The sequence below is a fragment of the Epinephelus moara genome, chromosome 22 (genome assembly GCF_006386435.1).
Source record: "Epinephelus moara isolate mb chromosome 22, YSFRI_EMoa_1.0, whole genome shotgun sequence".
Taxonomy (NCBI): Eukaryota; Metazoa; Chordata; class Actinopteri; order Perciformes; family Serranidae; genus Epinephelus; species Epinephelus moara.
In genome coordinates this window covers 5,569,165-5,591,684 of record NC_065527.1, presented here as the reverse complement: position 1 = coordinate 5,591,684, position 22,520 = coordinate 5,569,165, and the positions used below count along the sequence as shown (strand labels likewise).

The window sequence follows — 22,520 nt, the reverse complement described above, 5'->3', positions numbered from 1 at the left end:
CATATGCACAACAGTTAGGCTACAGAGAAGCAGTTAGCAATTAAAATGTTAGATGTCTGGCTCATTCCAACAACACTCATTAAGTATGTAAAAAAAAACATAGTTATGGAGTAAAAAAAGGGAAATCCAAGGCACTCTTCTTTAAATGTATAGAAAGCCTTTATTTAAAAAATGGCTGTTTCATTTAGAAAAGGTTAAAACATGATGAAAGTGGGTTACAGCCCACGCGTTTCGGCACAAAAGCCTTCTTCAGGGTGTGGTTATGGAGTAATGGAGAAAATAAACTGACAAAAGGCAAAGAAAGCATATCGATAAATAATTTAAATAGAACTTAAAAAGACATTTAAACTTCAGATTTTGAATGAGACTGTAATATTGGGGAGTAAAATAGTTGGCAAGCCACAAAAGCCCTCGACCCAACTCTTTGCAGAAAGGATGAGAAAGACAGTGAGGAGTATTTTGGCAGATAGCTCTCACCCTCTCTTTGGCCAGCTCTTGAGCTCCAGGAGGCGCTGTAGAGCCCTTCAGGCAACTAAAATTGTATTTAAGAAGTCCTTCATCCCGAGTGCCATCATCAGTATCCTTAACTCAACAAAGTGACTGATGAGTTTTAAACCACAGACAATGAGCTGATTTAATGTGTTAAGTGTTTAATAATGACTTTGTAATGTTGTATTTTGTATTTTTTGGTGAGCCGCAGACAAATGTCCACCCCTAGTGGACAATATATATACACACATATATATACATATGTATATATATATATGTATATATATATATATATATGTATATATATATATATATACATATATATACATATATTCTATTCTTCTGTGATAATGAGTTTGGTGTGTTTATCTATGTCGAAGAAATGTAGAGGAGTGTGTGGCTAACGTTAGCTATAGTTTACATACTGAGCAGCTTCCCACCAAGTTAACAAGCTGCAGTTAACTTTAATCAAACCACACCGGTGCACGTAGTGTTTATCATTCATACACCACTTATGTGACACTGTATAAACTAGGCCCTCAGGAAAGCCGCTCAGACTTACAGCAAATTTTTCCCAGTGGTCACTTGTGGTATTGCAGCAAAGAAAAAATTCCCTGCAGCCCAAAAAGCATTTTCCCCATAGGCCACCACTGTAAAAGAGATGTCGTTAAAGTTGTTGATAGGACACCTCGAGCTGCAAACAAGGTCAATTATGAATCTTTCTATTCAGAAATTTTGAGCCACAGTGGTTTTATATTTGTAAAAAAAATCCTCAAGCCAAGAAAAGTGATTTAAAAACCCGTTTTGTCATCACAATGTAATGTCTATGAGCTGAGCGGGAACTCCAAGGCGTGGACAGCAGGAGGAACACTATCTTTCTCCTGTCCTTCAGTGGGCTGCATACTATGGGAGTAAACCAGGAAACTAGACAACATTTTGGGCCTATGCGCCAGGCAAGCAGCTCCATGGGAAAGAAGAGGTGCCATTTTGGTGTCCGGCATCTATGGTATACACCCTATGCTAAGTGACAGCATTTTAGTGTGCAAGCTAATGCTAAGAAAGTTAGCATACTAGCGCTAATGAGTCGTTCATAAACACACCATACTCCTGTCTCCATAACATCTTCCATTAGCTTTATTGATATTTGCTACAACACTAAAACCAATTCAATTTGTTGTTTTTCTATTTCCAGTTTTAGGGCTACATGCCATGCTTTGTTACAAATACAGCATGTAGTACTTTGTGTTTCAAAGCTTCTTGTAAGAACCTGATTTCCTAGTTTTTCCTAATACCCTTTCTGTTATTAATGCTTCATATGTTGTAGCTGTCTATACATGCCAATGATAAAAGAACGAAGCAACATAAGAACTTCACAGCTATAATGTCAGAATATAAGAGTAAGCACAAAGCTTCTAAGTATGTAAAGATCATCAACATGACATCAAAGCCACTATGTTGGATTAAAACATTTCTGGCATCCTGAAATAGTAAAAAAAAAAACCTTTTCATTTTTACATTAAAGCTACATGGAAGATGATGAAAAAAAGTAGGCCTATATCACAAAGTGACTCAATTTTATTTTCCTTAAGCACACAGTTACACAGTGACATGACACTACAATAAAACACAAGATAAAAACAGGCCAAACTTGATTTCTCTGATCCAAGATAATTTCATTCTGAGTATATTAAGATCAAGTAAATTTCACCTTAAATAATAAACTCTCTTTTTTGTCTGTGCCAAACAGGGAGAAGATGGAAAACCTGGATCACTTGGACGTGACGGCAAACCCGGGAAGGAGGTATGTTCAGCCTTATGCATGTGAAGTTGTGGTGTTTTTTGGTTTTCATAATAATGAAATAAAGAAATAGAAATTCAGTGTAAACCTCTGCGTTCTAACCCTACTAAAAATAATTCTCAGTTTCTTTCATAGAAACCTCAACTACTGTACTTCAGTACAATTTTGAGATACTTGTACTTTATTTGAGTATTTCCATTTTATACCACTTCTACTTTTGCTACACATATTTTTTACTTTACTACTTTCTGACATGAGTTACTTTTTTAACTACAGTTTACTATATAGATCGATAGTTGAACTTTGCTCCTGACTCCTCAGCCTCTCCCCTCTGTCTTTCTTCTCCTCTCCTTCACCTCGCTCGCTCAACTCCTTCCTCTTCACTCCTCAGCCTCCGTTTCTGTTATAAAAACTGTACAAGACCTTCTAGAAAACATAAATCGATTTACAGCCAAGAAAAAAAGTCACTGCAGATGAAGTATTTTCAAGAACAATAAAGTTGCAGTAATTCTATAAAACTGTAGTTGAAATATAGCCAGTGCTGCATGATGTGCAGTTTTATGGACAGATGATTAAATGTAATTTCCTCACGACATATTATCAACATTTGGAAAGTTTAACAACTGTAATACTCCTTAGATGTTGCCAGATTTTTCCAGATTTTATTTACCTGTAAGGGTCTTCTATTACAGAAGGATTGCCAAGATATTCTTGAGCCACACAACATCTCTTGCATTCCGTCGGCCATCTTGGTTTTGAGAGATTTGTGTTGCACTGACAACACCTGGCCTGTGGGTGGCAGTGTATGGCATGACACACAAGGGTCCCATGCATATACAAGAAAATGGCTTTTAACTAGCTGTCCACTGTAGTGACCACTATACGTGAAAGTGTTCGGCATATTTTGACGCTGATACGTAAGATTTTGAGTGCACGGCTTTTTTGTAAGGGAGCATTTCTACACTCCGGTTTTACTGCTTGTACTTAAGTGAAAGATTCAAGTACGTCTTCCACCACTGCTACATATGCATCAAAATTGTGACCATCAGAAAAAAAAATGTAACTTCAATCTGCTGTTCCCTCAGTCCATATCACACACAAACACACATACACGGAGAGAGAAAATATTAAATATTAAAGTCCTACATGCCAGTCTTTCTTGTGCAGCATCCCTTCCTTTGCTCAGTCGTTCAGTCCCTGAGAATAATCATTATTGCTGCCTGGAACCAATCCTCCACTGATTGAAGGAGCGCACAAAAAAAATCCTGAGATTAAAAAATGTTTTGGCCAGAATGCAAAAAGTCCAGCAGACCACAGAATATTTAATCATTTCTATATAAGACTAGAGCTCCATTAGCCACAGTGTAACATTGTAAACCGTAGGAGCTTTATATCTGTTCACACTGTATGAGAGTTTTACGCCATTCATCTTCACCATATGACAAACTGAAATCCTTCTCACGTACACATTTGAAGGCTGCAGCACTTTTATTCCCCCATTTGTCGGGCGGCAGGATGTAACACTTCCCCAAAAAACCTTTTTACCCGACTCATCCTGTGGCTGTGGGGCTCGGAGACGGAGTGTTCTCACAGCACGTCTCCTGGAGTAAGAATACTTTTCCCACCTACATACTCCTTCCACGAAAAGAGAAGGAGTTCAGATTTAACTCACTTCTACAGCAGAGGTTTTCCAATGAAGATTAAAACAATCAAGCCTGCAGTTTTTCTAGCGTGCCCTGAATATTAGAGTGAAGAAGCTCCTTTGTTTTCAGCATGTAGGAGACTTAATAAAATGGTATCTTTTTTTCGTTTTGGCAGGGCTCTATGGGACCTCCAGGCCGAGAAGGACTTAGTGGACCTAGAGGAGAGCCGGTGAGTCATTTTCAATCACTTGCAGGGCTGTCTGACGCAAACAGAAGACAGACGCAGCACAGTGTCAAGCAGACAGATAGATATGGACATAAAGTGGCACTCAAGTCGTTTCTCTTGCTGTCGTTCCCCATCAATTTTCTCATCCTGTCTTCCTTTTTTTTTTCTCTTTTGCATCCCAGGGCAAGCCAGGTGAACCAGGGCCTTCAGGAAAATCTGGTCTCCCAGGAACTCCAGTGAGTTATCCATTCCTACTGTGCATAATCTGAATTTTTTTTCAGCAGGCTCTTGGATGACTAATGGTGCAAACAAACAATAGACAAACAGAAACACTTCACCATAACGCCTCAGTACAAACTGTGACCGATATTCTTTGTTTCACAGAGTGAGCACATTTAATAGAGAAGTGCAAATAGAAAGGAAAATTAGGGGAAAGTAGCATTTTCAGAGCTAACAGAGCGTGCAGGGACTGTATGTGGGATGTAACTAAAGGCGAGAGGAGGGTGTGAAGTATTTCTAGAAGAGACGAGCTGTCAGATCAGAGTAAATGGTGTCCTCACCAGGGTGGGAACATCACTTCCCCCTGGGTGAGCTAGGATTGAAGGGAGTTGACCATGTTGCTGCCAGCTGAAGAAAACTGATTGCAGAGTAATGTCAGAGCTGAGGGAACAGGTCGGAGCGGACCGTCTCCTGGACGCACATCGCCTATAATTCCCCCAGCAGGTTCGTGTGCCATGCAAAAGGTTTGAATTTCATAAGTGCATCCATAGACAAATTCCTACGCAGGGTCCCTGGTGACAGAAAAAGGGTCTGAATCATCTGATGATGCAGAATGCAAACCGGTCTTGTGGGGATTGGGAGGACAGCGTGCAGCAGGGGAAAACGCTCAGACTTGTCAAGGTTGACCTTGATTTAGAGGTGTATGCCTTTCATGCCAAGATAGGCATGTCAAGCTGAGTGTGTAAGGATGGGTAGAAAGTAGTAAATATATTTATGAGACCCCTTTACACCTGCTGTTTATGTTACTACATTTAAATTGAAAAGACGGAAGAATGCGTCAAATCCAGGAGGATTTATGAACCGACATGACTTCACAAAATCAGAAGACTTGCAACTTGACTTGGACTAACACCAATGTCTCGTATCTTCACCTAGACTTGAGCCTTTTGACTTGAAAATACTGGTTTTCCCCCAAATGTTCTTAGAAGCAATGAATCAGTTCATTTCCTGAATTAATTAACATTAACGCTAGTCATCACCAGCAAGTCGACACCAGATGATCTGCTTTGTTTGAACCAGTGTGACATCATCCAGTGAAAATGCAGGGGAGAACCCTTAATAAGTAATGTTTTGAGCACCAGTTAGAAAAATTTACACCAGCGATTGATTTCATTCATGTGAAAACACCACTTGGTAGTCAAAAAAAGAAAAAAAGAATTGCAATATGCAAAACAAGCTTGTCAAATATTACAGTAAAAGGGGGGTGAGTGTCATGAATCAGTTCAGGAAGGACACAAATGCAAAGTAACAGGCAGGCTGAAGATTTTACAAAAAGTGTGCGTTAACGCAGCTGATAAAAAACATCCAGAACAGACAGGTAGCTAAAAATCCAAATGAAAGAGGAACCAAAACTAAACTGAAAACCAGCCAGGGAAGCACAATGAACACAAGGAACAACTTGGAGGAGAAATCTTAACAGAATATGAGAGACCAGGAATAAATAACACCATGAACACTGGAATGAACTCAGGACAAACTGACAAGGAACAAAGAGAAACACACAGGTATATACACAGAAAACTAATCACAAGGACGAGACACAGCTGGAGGAGGAAGACATGGGCAAAGGAGGGAAAAGGAGATTGGCTAACGACAAGGGTGGAGCAGACAAGACTAATACAGGACAGGTGTGACGGGAAGACTCTGGGAACAGGGAGGGACTAACGAGACAGGTGTGACAGAAAACAGGCGGGAAAACACACAAAGACAGGAAGTAAACCCAGACACGACACATGAGGAGAGAATCTACAAAATAAAACAGGAAGCAGAGTAAACATGAAACAAGGAACACAAACAGAAAAATCCAAAATAAATCCATAGGATAACAGAATATAAACACAGACCCCAGATCATGACAGGTGAGCCCTTATAAAATGACACATACATGAACCTGTAAGTCCAGCTGACAGTGGTGTGGACATGTGTTAAAGCCAGTATTAAACTCTATAGTGCTCATCTCATGCAGTAGGCACTGATGCTGTCTGGGTTTCTGGGAGGCAAGCTGTGAACCCAGAAGGAGACACCAGACTGCAGACAGGATGAGGAGACAATTTACCTGCCTGTCAGCAACAAGCGGGGTCAGGGAGCTTTGAGGAAGGAAACCCAACAGAGGAAAGAGTTAGACTGTGAAGGACAGGATCTGGAGAAACTAGTCCCAATGTCTGCCCTCGCAGATCCTCACACTTCATGTACAGTGTGGTCCTGTTATGTTCGTGCTTGTGTTTGTGCTTTGCCACAATTTATAACAAACCAATGTTAGAAATGGGGATCAATACCTTTGATTATTGACCTTTCATTATCATGGTGATTGTTTTTAAAGAAACTCTTTGCGAAATTCAGAGGATATGAGTTGTCTGCACATGGTTCTCAGCAGCTAACGTGCTAACTGCATTAACACTGCTGAACAAGGGTAACAGCAGTGCTGATGACAGAGGATCTGTAGACTGTGATTACTCTGAGCAGCATGCATTAGTGTGGAGTCATTCACGAACGAATCGTTCAAAAGAGCGAATCTGTTGAGTGAACGTACTGAACTGAATCACTTCCGGAACTGATTAGTTCATTTCTCAGTTCAGTTGAGCTCAGCAGCGAGCATGCAGGCCATGGGTGGAACTGAGGATTTGGTCCGTGCGAACGATGAATTACTCGTGAGTCGTGAGGCAGCCAGGTGCGTGACGAACCCCTCGGTGAACGAATCAATCAGTGAACGATGTAACCCTGAGTGATTCAAATCATCAAATCATTTCTTCTCAGCACTGAACGATTCGGTGAATGAATCTTTTGAACGAATCTTCTTAATGAACTGATTCTAGTGATTCAGTAACATCTAAAGAGCTGCTTTGCCCATCACTAGCGTGCATGGAAATAAAGCACAATATATTTTAATCTTTTTCCCAGATAGTCAGGTAAAGTTTTCAAATTTGTCGCTAGTCGCTTTTTGGAAATAAAGTTTCTAAGAGGGTCTGAAAAGTCTTAATCTAGCAAGAAAGTTGCCAAGTTGGCAACCACAGAGCAGCTGGGTTTACAACACACACAGAGGTAACATGACTTCATCCTCTGCTCGGGACATTGTTACTGCACCATATCTTTACATAGCAAATAGTAGGTTGCTGCTATATTAATGGTCTGAATGTCACGTAGAGCACCTTTAAGGTACTTGTGAAATATGAGCTCTGCACTTTACTACAGAGGTAGCACGTCATTTCAAAGAGCTGTCCTGGTCCTCATTAAAAGCGTTTGGGGCCCTTGTACTCTATGTACTCTCCCAGTTTTGCTGAGCACACAGATGAGGTTAATTAAAGTCAGCGAGGGTTCAGTGATTACGGAGTTTATAGGGTGACACTGGAGATGAAGAGGAGGCAGAGGCAGCCAGAGGTCATCATGACAGATATGATATGTCACGGACAGAAAATGTAGTAGGTAGAGATAGTGAGACCTGCGCGTGAGGAGAATTTTAAATCTGACATGTTGCCATCATTCGCAACTAAACATGTTGTGGACAGAAATAGACGGAGCTGCACACTGGTCCGTGGGCTGGATGATGGTTTCTTGGGAGGAGGAGTAACTGTTGCTAACTGGAGGGCAGACGATACGCAGCCAGCTATCAGAGAGGAGTGGATGATATCAGTCAGCAGAGGGAGCAGATCATCAGAAATAGCCTGGAGGAGGGAGGAGGGCAGGAGCCACATGTAGAAAGGTCGCGAGAGGAGATAGAGAGTGATTGAAGGTACTTAGAGGCAAAATCAGATATTTCCAAGAATGTTATCAGATGGACAAATTTACCACACAGACACAGGAGGGTGCAGCGAGTGGAGAGGAGCAGGGATCTGTTCAGGAATATAAAAAAGGTGGAAATGAAAAAGAGAAAGTGAAACATACTCTCTGTTCTGCAAATGAATTCCTTGACTCTTCCCAGCTTCTCTTCAGGCCTGCATGTCCCCTGTAAATATGAATTTTAATCTCCTCAAGCTGGCATGTCCCTCCGCAAGATTGGTTTACGAGATTTTTATCCAGGGCACCGCTGCATGTTGATAAGAACTGCAGCTAAATGTTAATCTTGCTGAATCCTCAGTAATGAGCGAGGCTTTTAGAATACAAGTACAGTATGCCATGTGTGTGCCATGTGATGAACGGCCATGTCTCTGCTGTCACACAGGGTCTTAGAGGGGACAAGGGAGAGCCTGGCAACCCAGGATTACCCGGCTTTAGTGGGCCTAAAGGCCCCGCGGTGAGTGGGAGATTTGACATACTTTGATTCCAAGATTAATTGCAGCTCGCAAATATGATCAGCTGTGGGTAATGTGAACTTTTATCTTGTTTTCCAGGGTCCACCTGGTCCGATCGGCCCAGAGGGAAAACAGGTAATCACTTCATGAGACGCACGGATGACTAATATGATATGACATATACAGATTCCTGGCTCACATCCTGTTGTTGGTGTTTTGTAGGGGATGCCAGGCAGAGTTGGTGACCGTGGCCTCAAAGGAGAGAAGGTGAGATGGAAACCATGTGATGTGGTCTTGAGTCAAATAAATAAAATGAAATCAAATGAAACAGTTAATGTGCTCATAATAGATACAAACCTGTCACTTTACTGACTCAACTGAGAGATGCAGATGAGTCAAATGGCAACACATCATACACACACGCTGCGACAAGTGGAATTTAAATCTCTAATATTCATCCAGGAAAAATGTTCTCAACAGACTTTTGGAAAACATATAAAGACTCTGCTTCTCATAATTATGATGATCAAATTCAGACTTTTTTTTTCACCTGAAAGCTCCGTGAACAGCAACTTTAACGGACAGTTCACCCCAAACTCAAAAAACACATTTATTTCCTCTTACCTGCAGTGCTATTTATCAGTCTAGTTTGTTTTGGTGTGAGTTGCCAAGTGTTGGAGGTATCAGCTGTAGCCATGTCTGCATCTCTCCGAAATAATGGAGCTAGATGGTATTCGACTTGTGGTGCTCAGAGCACCAACTCACAAGCAATCATGACCCAGTTACTCAAGATAATCCACAGACCTTGTTGTGAGCAGTTTCATGTAGGAACTAGTTCCTTTATACTAAACTACACCTGTTAACCCTATCACCGTGCAAAAGGAAGCAAATATGTACTCATTGACAAGAGGCTTGTGCTTGTGATAGCACAAGATGTACATTTACGGCGTCCTCCTCAGCTGAGGTGTAACATTAGCTAGCTCAGTGCTACTGGGTGAGCTAGCAGTAGATGCACGCTTCCTTCTGCGCGGTGATACGGGAACGGGAGAAATAAACAAGCAGTCCGAAGGAACGGCACGACGGCAAAATGAGACACGTGACTCGTGATTGTTGCTATCGCCATATGGCTATGGCGATGTTTATAGGCTACAGAGGGCTAATGTTAGCCAGATAGCTCTCTAAGCTAATAAAGCAATTCATAATGTTACGTTTCATATTACGTACCTGGTTTTCCACCCAGCTCTGCGCTAATCGCTTCCCATATGTACGCCTTCTTGGAAGCTTCATGGTAGGCTTTTAAAGTTTGGTCATATAATTCTGGGTGCTGCTGCACCAAGAGCTTTTAGTTGTCGAGTTCAGCCATGTTTTCTTTTCTGTTTTGGAACTATGTCACATCTGGTTGAGTATTCCGTGGCCAGTGAACGGTAAAAGTTAAAATATTTTAACTTTGGACGGCATTGCCATCTGCTGTTGCTGTGGAAGGTATTCTCTGCAGTTTTACCGTCCTTCTCTCGTCCACTAACATGACATCCGGTTTACCGTCTGCCGTTTGCCTGATTCCATGTGAATGCAGCATAAGGTTGGCAGGTTCGGTAGAAAGGAAATAGTTCCTACATGAAACTGCTCACAGTCAGTCCCTGTCGGATTTCATGGGCTGTTTTTGGGGATTGTTTTGTCCTGAATGCCTGATATCATGGCATCTAAAAAAAATTGTGATGTATGTTGTGATGTTTACAGGCATTTTTGCAATGAAATTGCAGGGGCAAGTGAAAATTGAAAAGATTTTACCGTATGGGTCGAAGTCCCGCAGCAACATCTGTCACCGAGCCACTAATCTCACAGCGACACAGAATTGGCTTGTTTATAACATTAGCTGTGTGATGCTAACAGTTAGCCCCATCGCTGTGTGTGTGTGTTGGTGACTCTGTTACAGAGTTCCAGTCCCGCAGCAGCAGTCTCATGACAAACAGAGAGAAATTAGATTAGATTAGAGAAATTAGATTTTACCTGTTTTAAATAGTCAAATTCACAGAAAGTTGCAGTGATAGGACAAAATTGCAAGGTCGTACAGAATTCACGAGGATCAACTGAATTTGCGCTACTTGTTGTGATCACAACGTTGCAACATCCTGGTGTCACTGTACAACAAGGTCTGTGGATTATCTCGAGTAACTGGGTCATGATTCCTGGAAAAAGACATCATTGTTGAGTTTTTCAGATGTACTGTTTTGGCACTTTGAGCACCACAAGCTGAGTGTCATCTAGTTCCATTATACTGGAGAGAAGGCAGACGATATCTCCAACACTCTGCAACTCACATCTAAACAATCTAGATTAATAAACAGCACTACAGCTAAGAGGATTATTTCTTTTATTATTTTGGGGTGAACTGTCCCTTTCAGTAAAACTACATAAATAAGCTTAAAGCTTGATCTGCAGCCTGGTACCTTACTGACTCGACAGTTAACAATAAAATGACCTGAATTTAGGCCAAATACAATTCTGTACAATCCTTTTCCACCTCAGCAGTCACACACAGCTTTAATTTATCCTCACTTTACACTGACTCTTTCATGATGCTGTTCAAATAGGCTGCAATATTACTTGATTAATTTAGGTATGGTAAAAACACATGGTAAAAACATTGTTATTTCATATATTGTGTTGGATGTACACATACATACACTGTACTGTATGAGGAGCATAAATGACAGTGGAAATCATTTAAAGGCAGAACATCTACATTTCTAACTGACGATACTACTTCAGTTGTTTTGAAAGTGCTTCAAGCTTGAAAATGTACAATTGCTGTCGTCTAATCCAGGGAGATGCAGGTACGAAGGGAGATAAAGGACAATCAGGAGAGCCAGGTATGCCTGGAAACCCTGGACCTCCTGGCAGAAAGGGCCACACGGGGATGATGGGCATGTCAGGACCACCAGGAGAGATGGGAGCTCCTGGGCCACAAGGACCCTCAGGAAACCCTGGTGTCCCGGGTCAAAGGGTGAGTCATACTGTAATCCTCAAAGAGTTCATGTAAGAGATGTGCACAGACGATGTAGATTCAGGTCTTAATAGTTAAGTTAATGATTAATGTTGTTGTCTCAGGGAGAGTCAGTATCACTGGAGCAGATGAGACGGCTCATCCAGGACGAGCTGGCAAAACAATTAGATGGTGAGGAGACGTTGTTTTTAGTTTCTCATCTTGCCTGTGGACCTCAGAGAAGTACCCACGAGATTTATGTAACTTTTCTTTTGTTTCCAGCCAAAATGGCGTACCTCATGGCTCAATTCCAGCCCGCCCATGTGAAGAGCACAGCGGGCCGTCCAGGACCTCCAGGCCCTCCAGGTAAGGACGGCAGTACTGGACGACCTGGCCCCCCTGGAGAGCCTGGTATGCCTGGGCAGAGCGGAGGAGAAGGACCCAGGGGACCCATGGGCCCTAAAGGTAGGACAAAGTCTCATAGCAGTGTTATTGGTTGTGCGTGTGTGTGTCCTTTGTAAGGTTTGTATTCCTGCACTATTTCTGCAGTGTTTACTACTTTCCAATTCTCGAATCGGTCCAACCTTCTGTCTCCAAGAGAATTTTGTCACTGAAATTACTTTCTGTTTTGGCAGAGAAAAATATTTAGTGCAATTAGGGTCGACTTGAAACGATCTACATCAACTAATACAGAACAGAGAGAACATTTTTGGCCAAAATTGTATTTATAAATCAGAAAGTAATCTCTTTTATCTTAAGAAAAACACCTGAGGGATGTTTTACATAGATTTAGAGGAACAGTTGGACATTTTTGGAAAAACTCTTACTCGTTTTTCTTCAGAGAGTTGGACGACAGGATTGACACCACTCTCATTTCTCTTCCAGTCAGTTTTGGGTTGGCGTTGTTTGCCCGACACCCTTTAAAAGTGGTTAAGTTTTAAAAAGCGAAATGACATGAAATACAAGAGGCCCTTTCTTATGTTATGTTTTGCGATGTCTTGCCTTTTATTTTGACAGCCTGCTAGCTGCGCTAACATGCGGCCCACTGCCCACCCTCTGGTCTCCACTAGTTAGCTAGCCTTGACCACTCTGCACAATGCACCACCCGGTGTGGGTGGGAACTTGCTCATGGCAAAACTCATTCCAGATTATTGCTGGTAACGCCATCCTGTGGTGGGACAGCATTGTCACAGAAGCATGATGGCCACCCTCTGGTCTCCCTCAAGGTCGCCCCAGTGAGTAAGTGGCTTCATTTTGAGCCCTAAAACCCCTTTAGCATTGTTAGTTATGTTAGCACCGCTAGCTGTGTTGATGCTGCTAGTGATGCTAATAGAGCTAAATGCTAAAGGGCTTTTGCGGCTCAAAGTTGAGCCTTTTATTCACCGGGACGAGCTGCAGGCACAATGTTGCTACAGCAGAGCTTCTGGGTTGGGACGGCATTACTAGCGGTAATTGCAAAATTAACCGATAAACCACAATGTGTTGTGTTTTACACTGACGTTTTTGTACAGAGCAAACAGATGAACCTTGTTTGTGCTGCTTTAATTCTATTCAAATTGAACAGTGTCCAACCCAGAGCTGATTTTACTAAACTAATGTCATTCCAGTAATTCTCACAGACTTTTCAACACACCTCCTGAGCTACAGTAGATATTATACAACTGAGTTCACCTGGTGTTAGTGCTACGCTAGACTGGTAGGTTTTTGCTTCAACATAAGCAATATACTCCCTGGAATAGTTTAGAAAAGCTGCTGACTGCTGCAAAGGTTTGATCCGTCCACAGGGACATGCCTGATAATCTGGTTCCAATAATAATGATGGCTGATTATGTGCAGATATCAGACTGACGCTTTTGTTTTCCTGATTCTTCCAGGTGAGAAAGGAACAAAGGGAGATCAGGGAGAACCTGGTGTCGGCGATAGAGGAGAGACAGGCCCACCTGGCCCCATAGGTAACAACCGGCTTCTTACCTGCTGTATTCGTTCATATTAGGTTTCTTTCACCAGTCTGGAGTCTCATATTGTTTCTGTCCCTCCTCTAGGTCCAGCCGGTCTGCCTGGTTATGGTAAAGACGGAAGCCCGGGACAAGCCGGAGCCCAGGGAGAGCCAGGAAACCCCGGCCCCCACGGTCAGCCTGGACCCCCAGGTCCTACTGGCCAATGTGACCCCACCCAGTGTGCCTACTACGCCAGCCTGGCACACAGACCCCACACCAAAAATGTCAAGGGGACTTAAGAACGACGAGGCACAAAGAGCTTGAAGTCCAGCTGTATTTATGAACTTGGTCTGAATCAAGAACTTTTCTTTTTCAAGATAACCTCAGTATGGAGGGCTGAAGCAAAATGTGCTGCCGGTCAGATTCTTTGTTTTGTTTGTTTTTGGTAAGAAGCTTGGGACGGATGGGGATGAAGCATCGAGGGACTTTTTTTTTTCCAGAATAAATATGGGGTAAAGAGGGCAGCTAAACAGTTTTTTTTTCCTCACTCGCATGCTTCCTGTAAAATATATAGGGAGATAACAAGGATGATGCAATTCCCTCCTCTTAAACCCCCCCATCGGGAGGGAGGATTTGGGAGTCTGATATCGTATCGTTTCATCAGTAATTATCTCAAAAGTTCAGCTAGGCGTTTTCTCGCAGGAATATGTCTGCACCACTTTTTTTTTTTTTTCCTGCCTCACACCATTTTGCATCAATTACCATTGCAGCCCACAATGTCCTACCAAGCAATAGATGTCAGTTACTGCTCACTAAATTGATCTCTTGCTCGAGATCCTCTGCGAGTCTATTGGTAATTACTCAGTCAGGGGAATTATCTGTTTTATTGTCATTGATGGGAAGGGGGGAGGACAGACAGTGTGAGGCACAATCTCAGATACCAATAGTGATTTTGTGTAGGAGGAGTGTTAATGAGTTAGTGTGGAGAGTGATGAATGACCACTTTTGTGCGCCGCTTGCCTCCAAGCTGGTCGCAGTGTACTCGTGGGCTTCTTTCGAATAGTATTGGCACCCAAAAAATAACTTTTAGAAAAAAATCCCCACTCAATTTGTAAACACGTCTGATTTATTTAAACAGAAACGAAACAAGATTTTATTCTGGGAGTAAACTGAAGGCAGCAGATATCACCTCTCTGTCATAACTCTTAAATTAGAGTCTTGGCAATGTTGTTGAACGCTTTTGGAGAGATATGAAGGCTTTCATTCCAAAATTCAGTGTATTTGCAAAAATAAATGCAACACAAAAACCCACACTATCAATCACTTTATATGAATTTGTATCATTGAAAGGTGGGTGTCTAATTTTGAAATGAAAGTCATTTGAATCTGAAATCTGTCCAAAAATAGTAAAAACATGACATGTATGCATAATTCATACCTGCCATGTAATGATTTGTCCCGAGCTCACCCACAGGATGCCTATTAAACCTGAGTCTAGAAAGACAGAAGTCAAGACAGGAAGAAATGTCACGTTGGATTTGTACTTTTATGTTTAATGAAGTGGCTCTGGTCATTCTCTTTCTGATGTGTGCATAGGCTTCGGCAGTAAACAGCTTTGAGGAGGTGGTATAATTGCAGCCTTTGTTCACCTTTCTTGAAAAGCTGCTTGCTTCGCACCGCTTTTCCAAATGTGTCAGTTCCTTTCAGTTTGGTGAGGCTTATTAAGTGCCTACGCTGTGGCAGGGCTCGGGCAGCTCAGCCCTGCTCTGAAAAGACATTGCTTTTCTTATTTGTCCCCTGGAACCTAAAATTGGAGAGTCGCTTCCCTGCATCTTGATGACCACACCATTGTGGTAACCGTTTGAAAGATGTTTCGCCTTATGTCCCTCATGGACCAATTACACCTCTCCCCAACCTCAGACGTGCTGCTGGTCATCTAGAACTTATTAAATAGACTCCACAGAAAGTATCACATTTGTCTTCTTTTCAGAAACATGAAGAAACACATCAATACACACCAGAGCAAAAGGGAAGTGGGGGAGCAATTTTCAAGAAGAGAATATAGAAATCTTATAAGAGCTTGCCAAGACATTCAGTATGACCTGTGGGTCAGTTTATCTCTATAAGGGCCAGTCATACCTATCATCTCTTGCTCAGGTTACTTAATGGAAGGTCTTTCATGAAGAATGTAAAGTTGTGGCTCTGACACAACTTAGTTTTGAAGATGTTGGTGAAGCAGACTGGAGTTTTAGTTTGGTCTGACAGATGTTTCTCAGCTGCTCTGACGGCAGGAGCCGTTTTATTTGTTGTGTTAAAGCAGGGCTAAGTGATTTTTGACAAAGGGAATAGCAGTTTCTTCACGTTACAAATGAAAGGTTGAATTCATTGGCAATAAAATGCACCCTTGCTAAATTTGGTGCACTCAGAGTGTTTGTTGGAACAGACTCGCTTGGTGTGGTATGACCAGCAGCTTATGGTAGCTAATATAGAGTGCTGCAGGGATGACAGAAGTTAGCATCGCCCTGTTCGCTTGACAAACAGCCAACGGTATTTTTCCATTGGATTTTGGATTATTGCAGAAAATAAGCTCCGTGGCAAACGAGTTAATGATACTCGAACATTTTGTTCAGCAAGATAGTCCTGATCTTAGACACATACATGCTATCGGCAAAAGTTAAAAGCTAACGTTAGGCTACAAACTAACTTCACTAGAGTTGCATGACGTCAACACAGTTAGCACAACGAGGCTGTAAAGCTGTGTTTGGTATGATGACGTTCCGTAGTCTCGTTAGCAGGTTCCTTTTCAGCCACTTCCTGCCATTTTTTGGAGACTTAAAGGCTTCAAAGTTCACAAGTGAGGTAATTATTGGCGTATTTTATGTTGCAGAACAAAACCTAAGAGTGCTGCAGGAATGAGCCCTGAAACCCAGACATGAGTTAGCATTTTAGCCCTCCTGGTTCCCTTCTCTTGAAGTCAGTGGGTTTGTGGTGAGATGCCTGACATAAGCCCTGTGGTTAACACAAGCTTAAAAGACTTCTATATTTTGTTCTACAACATAAAATACATCTTTAAAATCCCCACTTGTGAATTTTGAAGCTTTCCTGTGTCTTAAAAAAGGCGGTTGCTGAAAAGAGGCTCAATGAGACTACAGAATGTCATCACTTACAGCCTCGTTGTTGTGGCGACGTCTAAGTCATGCGACCATGGTGTAGCTGGTTTGTAGCCCAACAATTTTAAAAGTGGTGCTCATTTGTGAAGATTATTGTGAAGAAAATGTGTCAGTATCATAAACGTTAATTTGCCACAGAGCTTATTTTCTGCAACGATCCAAACTCTAGTGGAAAAATCCTGTTGGCTGTTTGATGGGGGAAATAGGGCAACACTAACTTCTGTGTCGGCCTACAGAAAAACATCATCCCTCGATCACTCTGTTTCAGGGATCAAACCAAAAGCCCATTCAAAAACCCATTGACTTCGAGACGAGGGAGCTGAAGTGCTAAAATGCTAACTCATTTCTGCTCATTCCTGCACCAGTTTGTTATCTTTTGTTAAACACATCTCAGGTTAAATGGGCTTGCTTTTAACTACAGTAATGGGATGTTATTCTCTGAAAGAAAATTGGCTAACAGCACATATGAAAGGCTAAAATTTGACGTGAGGTCCAACATTCAACAGGCTGAACCATGAGCTAGACCTACTACGTTGCAATAATACCAACATGTGGCTAACTAGCTAACTAGCTGCTAACATTACTGAGCCAACAAAACTGTAGATGTTCTTGAACCTCTGAGATAAAACCCAACCAGTGAGATTTTTTCTGCCTTCAGAGCAGCTCTGCCTTTGAGAAGTATACATGCATATCTCTAAAACTACGTCGGCAAATGTTTGTAGCTGCAGCGTCCTTTCATCAAAGTGGTAAAGAGCAGTTTTACGTGCAATGATGTTCAAATTTACAGTGGAATCAATTTGGTCCTAAATGTGTGCTTGGAGTAAATGACCTGCTCTGTCAGTGGTGTCAAACAATTTCACGTACCTAATAGCTGCTTCTTTGTCAGTGGTTTGTTATTGAACAGTCAAACCGTATCAGTATTGCCCTTTCTCAGTTTTGTAAATGCTTGTTACAGTTAGCAACAGATGTTAAGTTGCTGCGCACACCCTAAAGTTTTGTAATGCATATAAGCCAAATAGTTTTCAGTTTTCAAATTAGCTTTTTTGCTAATTGAACTCTTTTTAAGTTAAATTATTCATGATTTCAACCAATACAAATGTGTTTTAACACATGAACTCAAATTCATTAACCTGTTATCCCCCTCTCTTTCCCCCCTCTGATGAATTGGTGCTAAGATATTTAAATTAGTAGCATATTGTAAGTATTGGAAAGACACATGTACTGTACTGTATAATAAAGACTGGAAAGGATTCATTTTGTAACCCATGCTTTGCTTTGTTTTTTCAATAGACAATGCTTGTCTCTTCATACATTAAAATCCATCATGTTTAATATCTGTAAGCTGAATATGTAAACCCATCACCGCTCTGCTGCTGAATCAAATGTTACGAACCGTGTGCGCCCCTTTCACTTATGCACACAACTTCCACTGGCTCCGAGCCATGATAAGATCTATTAAATCAGAGGGACGTCCTTGGGATGGCTGCTATGCTAACTCTTTCCAGCAGCTCAGTAAAGGTCATATTTGATCTGTGAGTGTGTTTGTGCTGTGCAGACAGAGGTAGGGATGATGTTGACTGTCCTTTTGTAACCAGGCAACAGTGAAACGCCCTCCTGAATCCAGATTATATCCATAACAACCCAGGGACCTCTTTTTCATTACAAAGCCATTTTGCTGGAGAGGGGCAGTGGAATCTCATTGATCTGCCACCTTGCCATGTGCATAGCAATCTATTTAATTCTCTTTATCGTGCTGTGTAATAATGTGACTCACTGTCACTTGCATAACTTTGAATTTTAATACTAACGGCTGCAGCTTCTCTGAAACAGAGTTAATGCTTCATTAAACAGGAAACTTAATATGCAACACTTCCAAAACATATCACTTTATTACATTGTTTGAAACATTAACATGACAAAATCAGGAAAAACAAATGGTCCTAAATGAAAAAGCACATTGTTGGAGATGTCAGCTCAGGTCTGCACTTGTAGTGACTTTTGTAAATGTTAATGTAATTTTGTTTCGGAAGCAAAAACTCAAAACATCCCCCTTTAACTGATTGTGTTTCTATCTGGCTCATGACTGCAGTGGATAATCAGCGGGTCAAAATGGCGTCTGCTACGCTGTAGGTTTTATGGAGCTAAAAGAGTAGAAGCAATGTTTTCGGGGAGCTTATTCAAGGAATGATAAAGTACATGCATAAGAGGAGATCAGCACCTGTAATCAGCAGTTGTAATCGCACGGATTCATGTGGGACAACTCAAGGGCATGCGTGCCTGTCGTCGGCTGGAAGAAGTTGCTTTGGCATCAGTAGCAGCTATCTTTGAACATCAGATAAGCTAAAATCACATACAAGTTAAAACATCTATACAGTATTCTACAATTGTGCCTTGTCTCTGTTTCCCTTCGCGTCTCTTAGATCCGTGGTTCAGATGGACACATTTAAGGACTCCCAAAGGTCACCACGCCCCGGACTCCTGAGAAGCCCGTAAACGTGGTCACTGCAGGATGAGATCTGGGGTGTGTCAATGAGCTGTGATGTCTCATGGGTTTTTGTAACCGGCAGACTTCTTTCCACTGACCATGTAGAAAGGTGGGAGTCTGCCTATACAGGTCGATGGGTCACATAGCCCGGGTGGCCCTGAAGGTCCCCTTGGACCAGCTGCTCCTGGGGCACCAGGACTTCCTGTGTCACCACGTTCCCCATTTTTGCCATCCTTGCCGATGCCGGGAGGACCTTGTGCACCTGAGGAGGAGATACAAACCATTTGAAACCTGATATATAAGTCAAAATGAGGTTTAAATGCAACATGTATGTAATACATCGATCAGCCAAAACTTTAAAACCACTGGCTGCTGAAGTGAATAACATTGAACAACTTGTTGCAATACAGTGTTCTTCTGGGAAACCTTTGGTCCTGGCCTGGTATGTGGATACCTCTTGACGCATTGACCTGGCCTCCAAATTCCCCAGATCCCATTCTGATCAAACACCTGTGGGATGTGCTGGTACCCCACCTCACAAACCACAGGACTCAAAGGATCCTCCGCCAACACCCTGGTGTCAGACACCACAGGACACCCCCAGAAGTCCTTTGTACATACTAAGTCAGAGTCAAGTCCTATCCAAGTAGGCCCAATCCTGGACTGAGGGTACCTCTGGGGTACAGGCACATCCCACGGCGTTCAAGGGCGCATTAGTTAGACATTTCTGACTGAGAACTTGGTAATTTCGACTGTGCAGTTTAACTGGAGCACACAAGGAGGCACCAACCAGAGCAGTGGACAATTCAAATGCTACAGTGGAGAGCTGGAGTTGGGAACAAAAGATGACACCATAAGCTAGTTGCTGAATTTACCCAGAAGTGACCAGGAAATTTAAAGTGAACTGGTTTAGGCTGGAGACTGTAAAATCTGGCTTTCCAACAAAGCAATCTTTAGCTTCCATCCAAAATGTTACACTGTGGGATTGTTCCTTTGCAGACTCGCACCTTGGGAGACGTCTTCCCACAGTATGTTAGCTTGTTAGCCTTGCTTGCTAGCTTACATGTTTTGAGTGGACTATAAAATTAAAAGCATTAAGAGTCCTCCCAAAAGGGACACACATCGTGGCATTAAGACATTTAGAGTTGGTTATGTACAGGGTAGTCTCTATATACAGACACTACATTCAGTGAATGTAGAGTCTGTAGGTAAACCCCGGAGATCCGGAAGAAGAGCGGAAGAGCCCTGGTGTCCGGTTGTAGGCTGTTTGTAGTCCACGTGATATTGACCAATCACGTTTGAGCCGGCTGCAGTTGTTGCCAGGTTAAACAGTCCATGCGGTGAACTAACGAGGCGGAACATAATTGGCGTCACTGCAAACTCTCAATCCATCGCAATGGTTCAGCATATTTACTTATATATAAATGGAAGTCGGACACGGAAATTCACCTCCTCCGCCCAAATCAAACCGGAATGCCAAAAAATCGGGGGTCTGCCCCCAGAGGCTGTATCGCCGTCTGCCGGAAGTCAGACGCCAAATACAGCCGATGGGTTCCGAGAATGTGTACAAGGTTAAACACTATGATACACATAGTATGTGGCCTTGTTAGACCTTGAAAAATGCTGTGTATCGGGGCTTTAATGTGTTCCAATCACTAGTGTACCACAGCAGTTAAAGGTCAGCTACCCCATGTAGTTTTTGACCACAAACATCTAGTTGCACTTTTGTTTTGCTTGTCTCCTGCATGTACATTATGACACCCATTCCTGTGTGCACAGATGCTGCAATACATAGTCCTACAAATGGTTTTCCACTGTTCCACTGATCCACAGGTGTCTGTAAAATGCCAAGAAGTGCAATAATGCAACAGCAAACGCAGCGGAGAGGACAACTGCTAGAAACCAGACATCAGTGCAGTATTTAAAATGCTTCAAATGCTGTGGAAATGTCCATCGAGAGCTTGAGGCTGCTGGATTGAACAATTACGTCCAAAAATATATTTTATTAAATAAAATAAAAAAGTTGGGAGAGTTTAAATTCAATGCCCAGTTGTTACTAAAAGGGAACATTCTCAGCAGCGATGTGCTCCAATTATGACAAGCACACAGCCTTACCTGCTGCACCTGGTGCGCCTGGGCTTCCTTTGATTCCTACACCGTCCTCTCCCTTGTCTCCCTTTGCTCCTTTTTCCCCGGCATCACCTGCAGAGCAGAAGAGCACGTAGAGGACACACAAATTAATGCTGAGATGAAATGGAGAGGCATATTGTTTTCACAGTAACCGGCATGTAATTAGGAAACTTAATGACTCCACTCTGATTCCTTGTTTGGTGACTCATTGATTGTACAATGTTATGCACGGGTGAATCTCTTCCATCCGCAGAGCGCTCTGCGTGACTTCTTTCAGTGTGCCGTGGCAGTGTGAAGACAAACTCAGACTGTCTTGTTTTCTCTAAAGGCTTCAATTAATTTCTTGCCACCACGTTCACTGTATGAGCTCTGGATGCTCTCAAGGAAAACAAAGGAAGAGCAAAAAGCTATCACAGCAGCACGGCCTATCTATCACAGTGCTGGTGAAACACACGCGTTAGCGAACCACTTAAAGCTTTGCTAAAGATTGCTGAATGCAGCAGCTCTGGTTATCTGAGGGCTGGCTTTGTAGGGGTTCAGTATTGAATAGTGGAGAATGGATTTAAAAAGGCTCACTGACCTTTCTTGCCTGGTGCGCCTGGAAGTCCAAAGAAGCCTGGATGACCTTTGGGACCCGCCGGCCCCGGAGCCCCTGCTGCTCCTGCCACTCCAGCTGGTCCAGGGGCGCCGGGAGGTCCCACCGGTCCAGGAGTACCAGGGGCACCGATGGCTGCTGGCCTCTTCAGAAACTCTTTCATAAACTCTGCTAATTGTTCTATGAGGAAAAAGATTAAATCAGCTTAAAAACAGGAAAATAATGTAACAATATAAGTACCCATGATTAGTTTCATCATAGATTAAAGGAGCAATAAGCGAAATTCATCATTTCTAGATTGAAGGAATTAAAAAATTGACCTCACACACCCTCTCTCTGTGTTGATCTCCAGCACATTGTTTACAAGCCGGTCCGGCTGCGTGTTCACGTACGTTCATGTGAATTAAATTTAATGTTACAATCGTAGCATGGGTTAATGTCCGGAGCTTGAGTTATTAGCGGCTCTGTCCCAGCAATGGGTCAGGCGTTACGGTTAGGTGAGTAGCCCGACAGCCCAGCTAACATTTGCAATTAGCATTGTAAAATGTAGCCTGGCGGG

General features: G+C 42.4%; 2 protein-coding genes across 5 annotated transcripts in view; one reads left to right on the top strand and one right to left on the bottom strand.

The window, feature by feature from the left end:
- col22a1 (collagen, type XXII, alpha 1) overlaps positions 1–18,004 on the top strand; it is an 88,514-nt gene extending 70,510 nt beyond the window's left edge. Inside the window, exons 56-66 of the mRNA XM_050034604.1 lie at positions 2,237–2,290; positions 4,106–4,159; positions 4,339–4,392; positions 8,592–8,663; positions 8,761–8,796; positions 8,884–8,928; positions 11,486–11,665; positions 11,770–11,836; positions 11,927–12,109; positions 13,519–13,596; positions 13,687–18,004. Of these exons, the coding sequence (XP_049890561.1) occupies positions 2,237–2,290; positions 4,106–4,159; positions 4,339–4,392; positions 8,592–8,663; positions 8,761–8,796; positions 8,884–8,928; positions 11,486–11,665; positions 11,770–11,836; positions 11,927–12,109; positions 13,519–13,596; positions 13,687–13,880 (1,017 nt within the window). The 3' untranslated portion in view covers positions 13,881–18,004. The remainder of the gene's footprint in view (positions 1–2,236; positions 2,291–4,105; positions 4,160–4,338; positions 4,393–8,591; positions 8,664–8,760; positions 8,797–8,883; positions 8,929–11,485; positions 11,666–11,769; positions 11,837–11,926; positions 12,110–13,518; positions 13,597–13,686) is intronic.
- Positions 18,005–18,619: 615 nt separating this feature from the next.
- LOC126384096 (collagen alpha-1(IX) chain-like) overlaps positions 18,620–22,520 on the bottom strand; it is a 59,718-nt gene continuing 55,817 nt past the window's right edge. For all 4 annotated transcript variants that reach the window (XM_050034988.1, XM_050034984.1, XM_050034987.1 and 1 more), the window contains 3 exons: positions 21,947–22,141; positions 21,352–21,438; positions 18,620–19,498 (listed from right to left, as the gene is read on the bottom strand). In XM_050034988.1, coding sequence (XP_049890945.1) covers positions 19,296–19,498; positions 21,352–21,438; positions 21,947–22,141 — 485 coding nt within the window. In that variant the 3' untranslated portion in view covers positions 18,620–19,295. The remainder of the gene's footprint in view (positions 19,499–21,351; positions 21,439–21,946; positions 22,142–22,520) is intronic.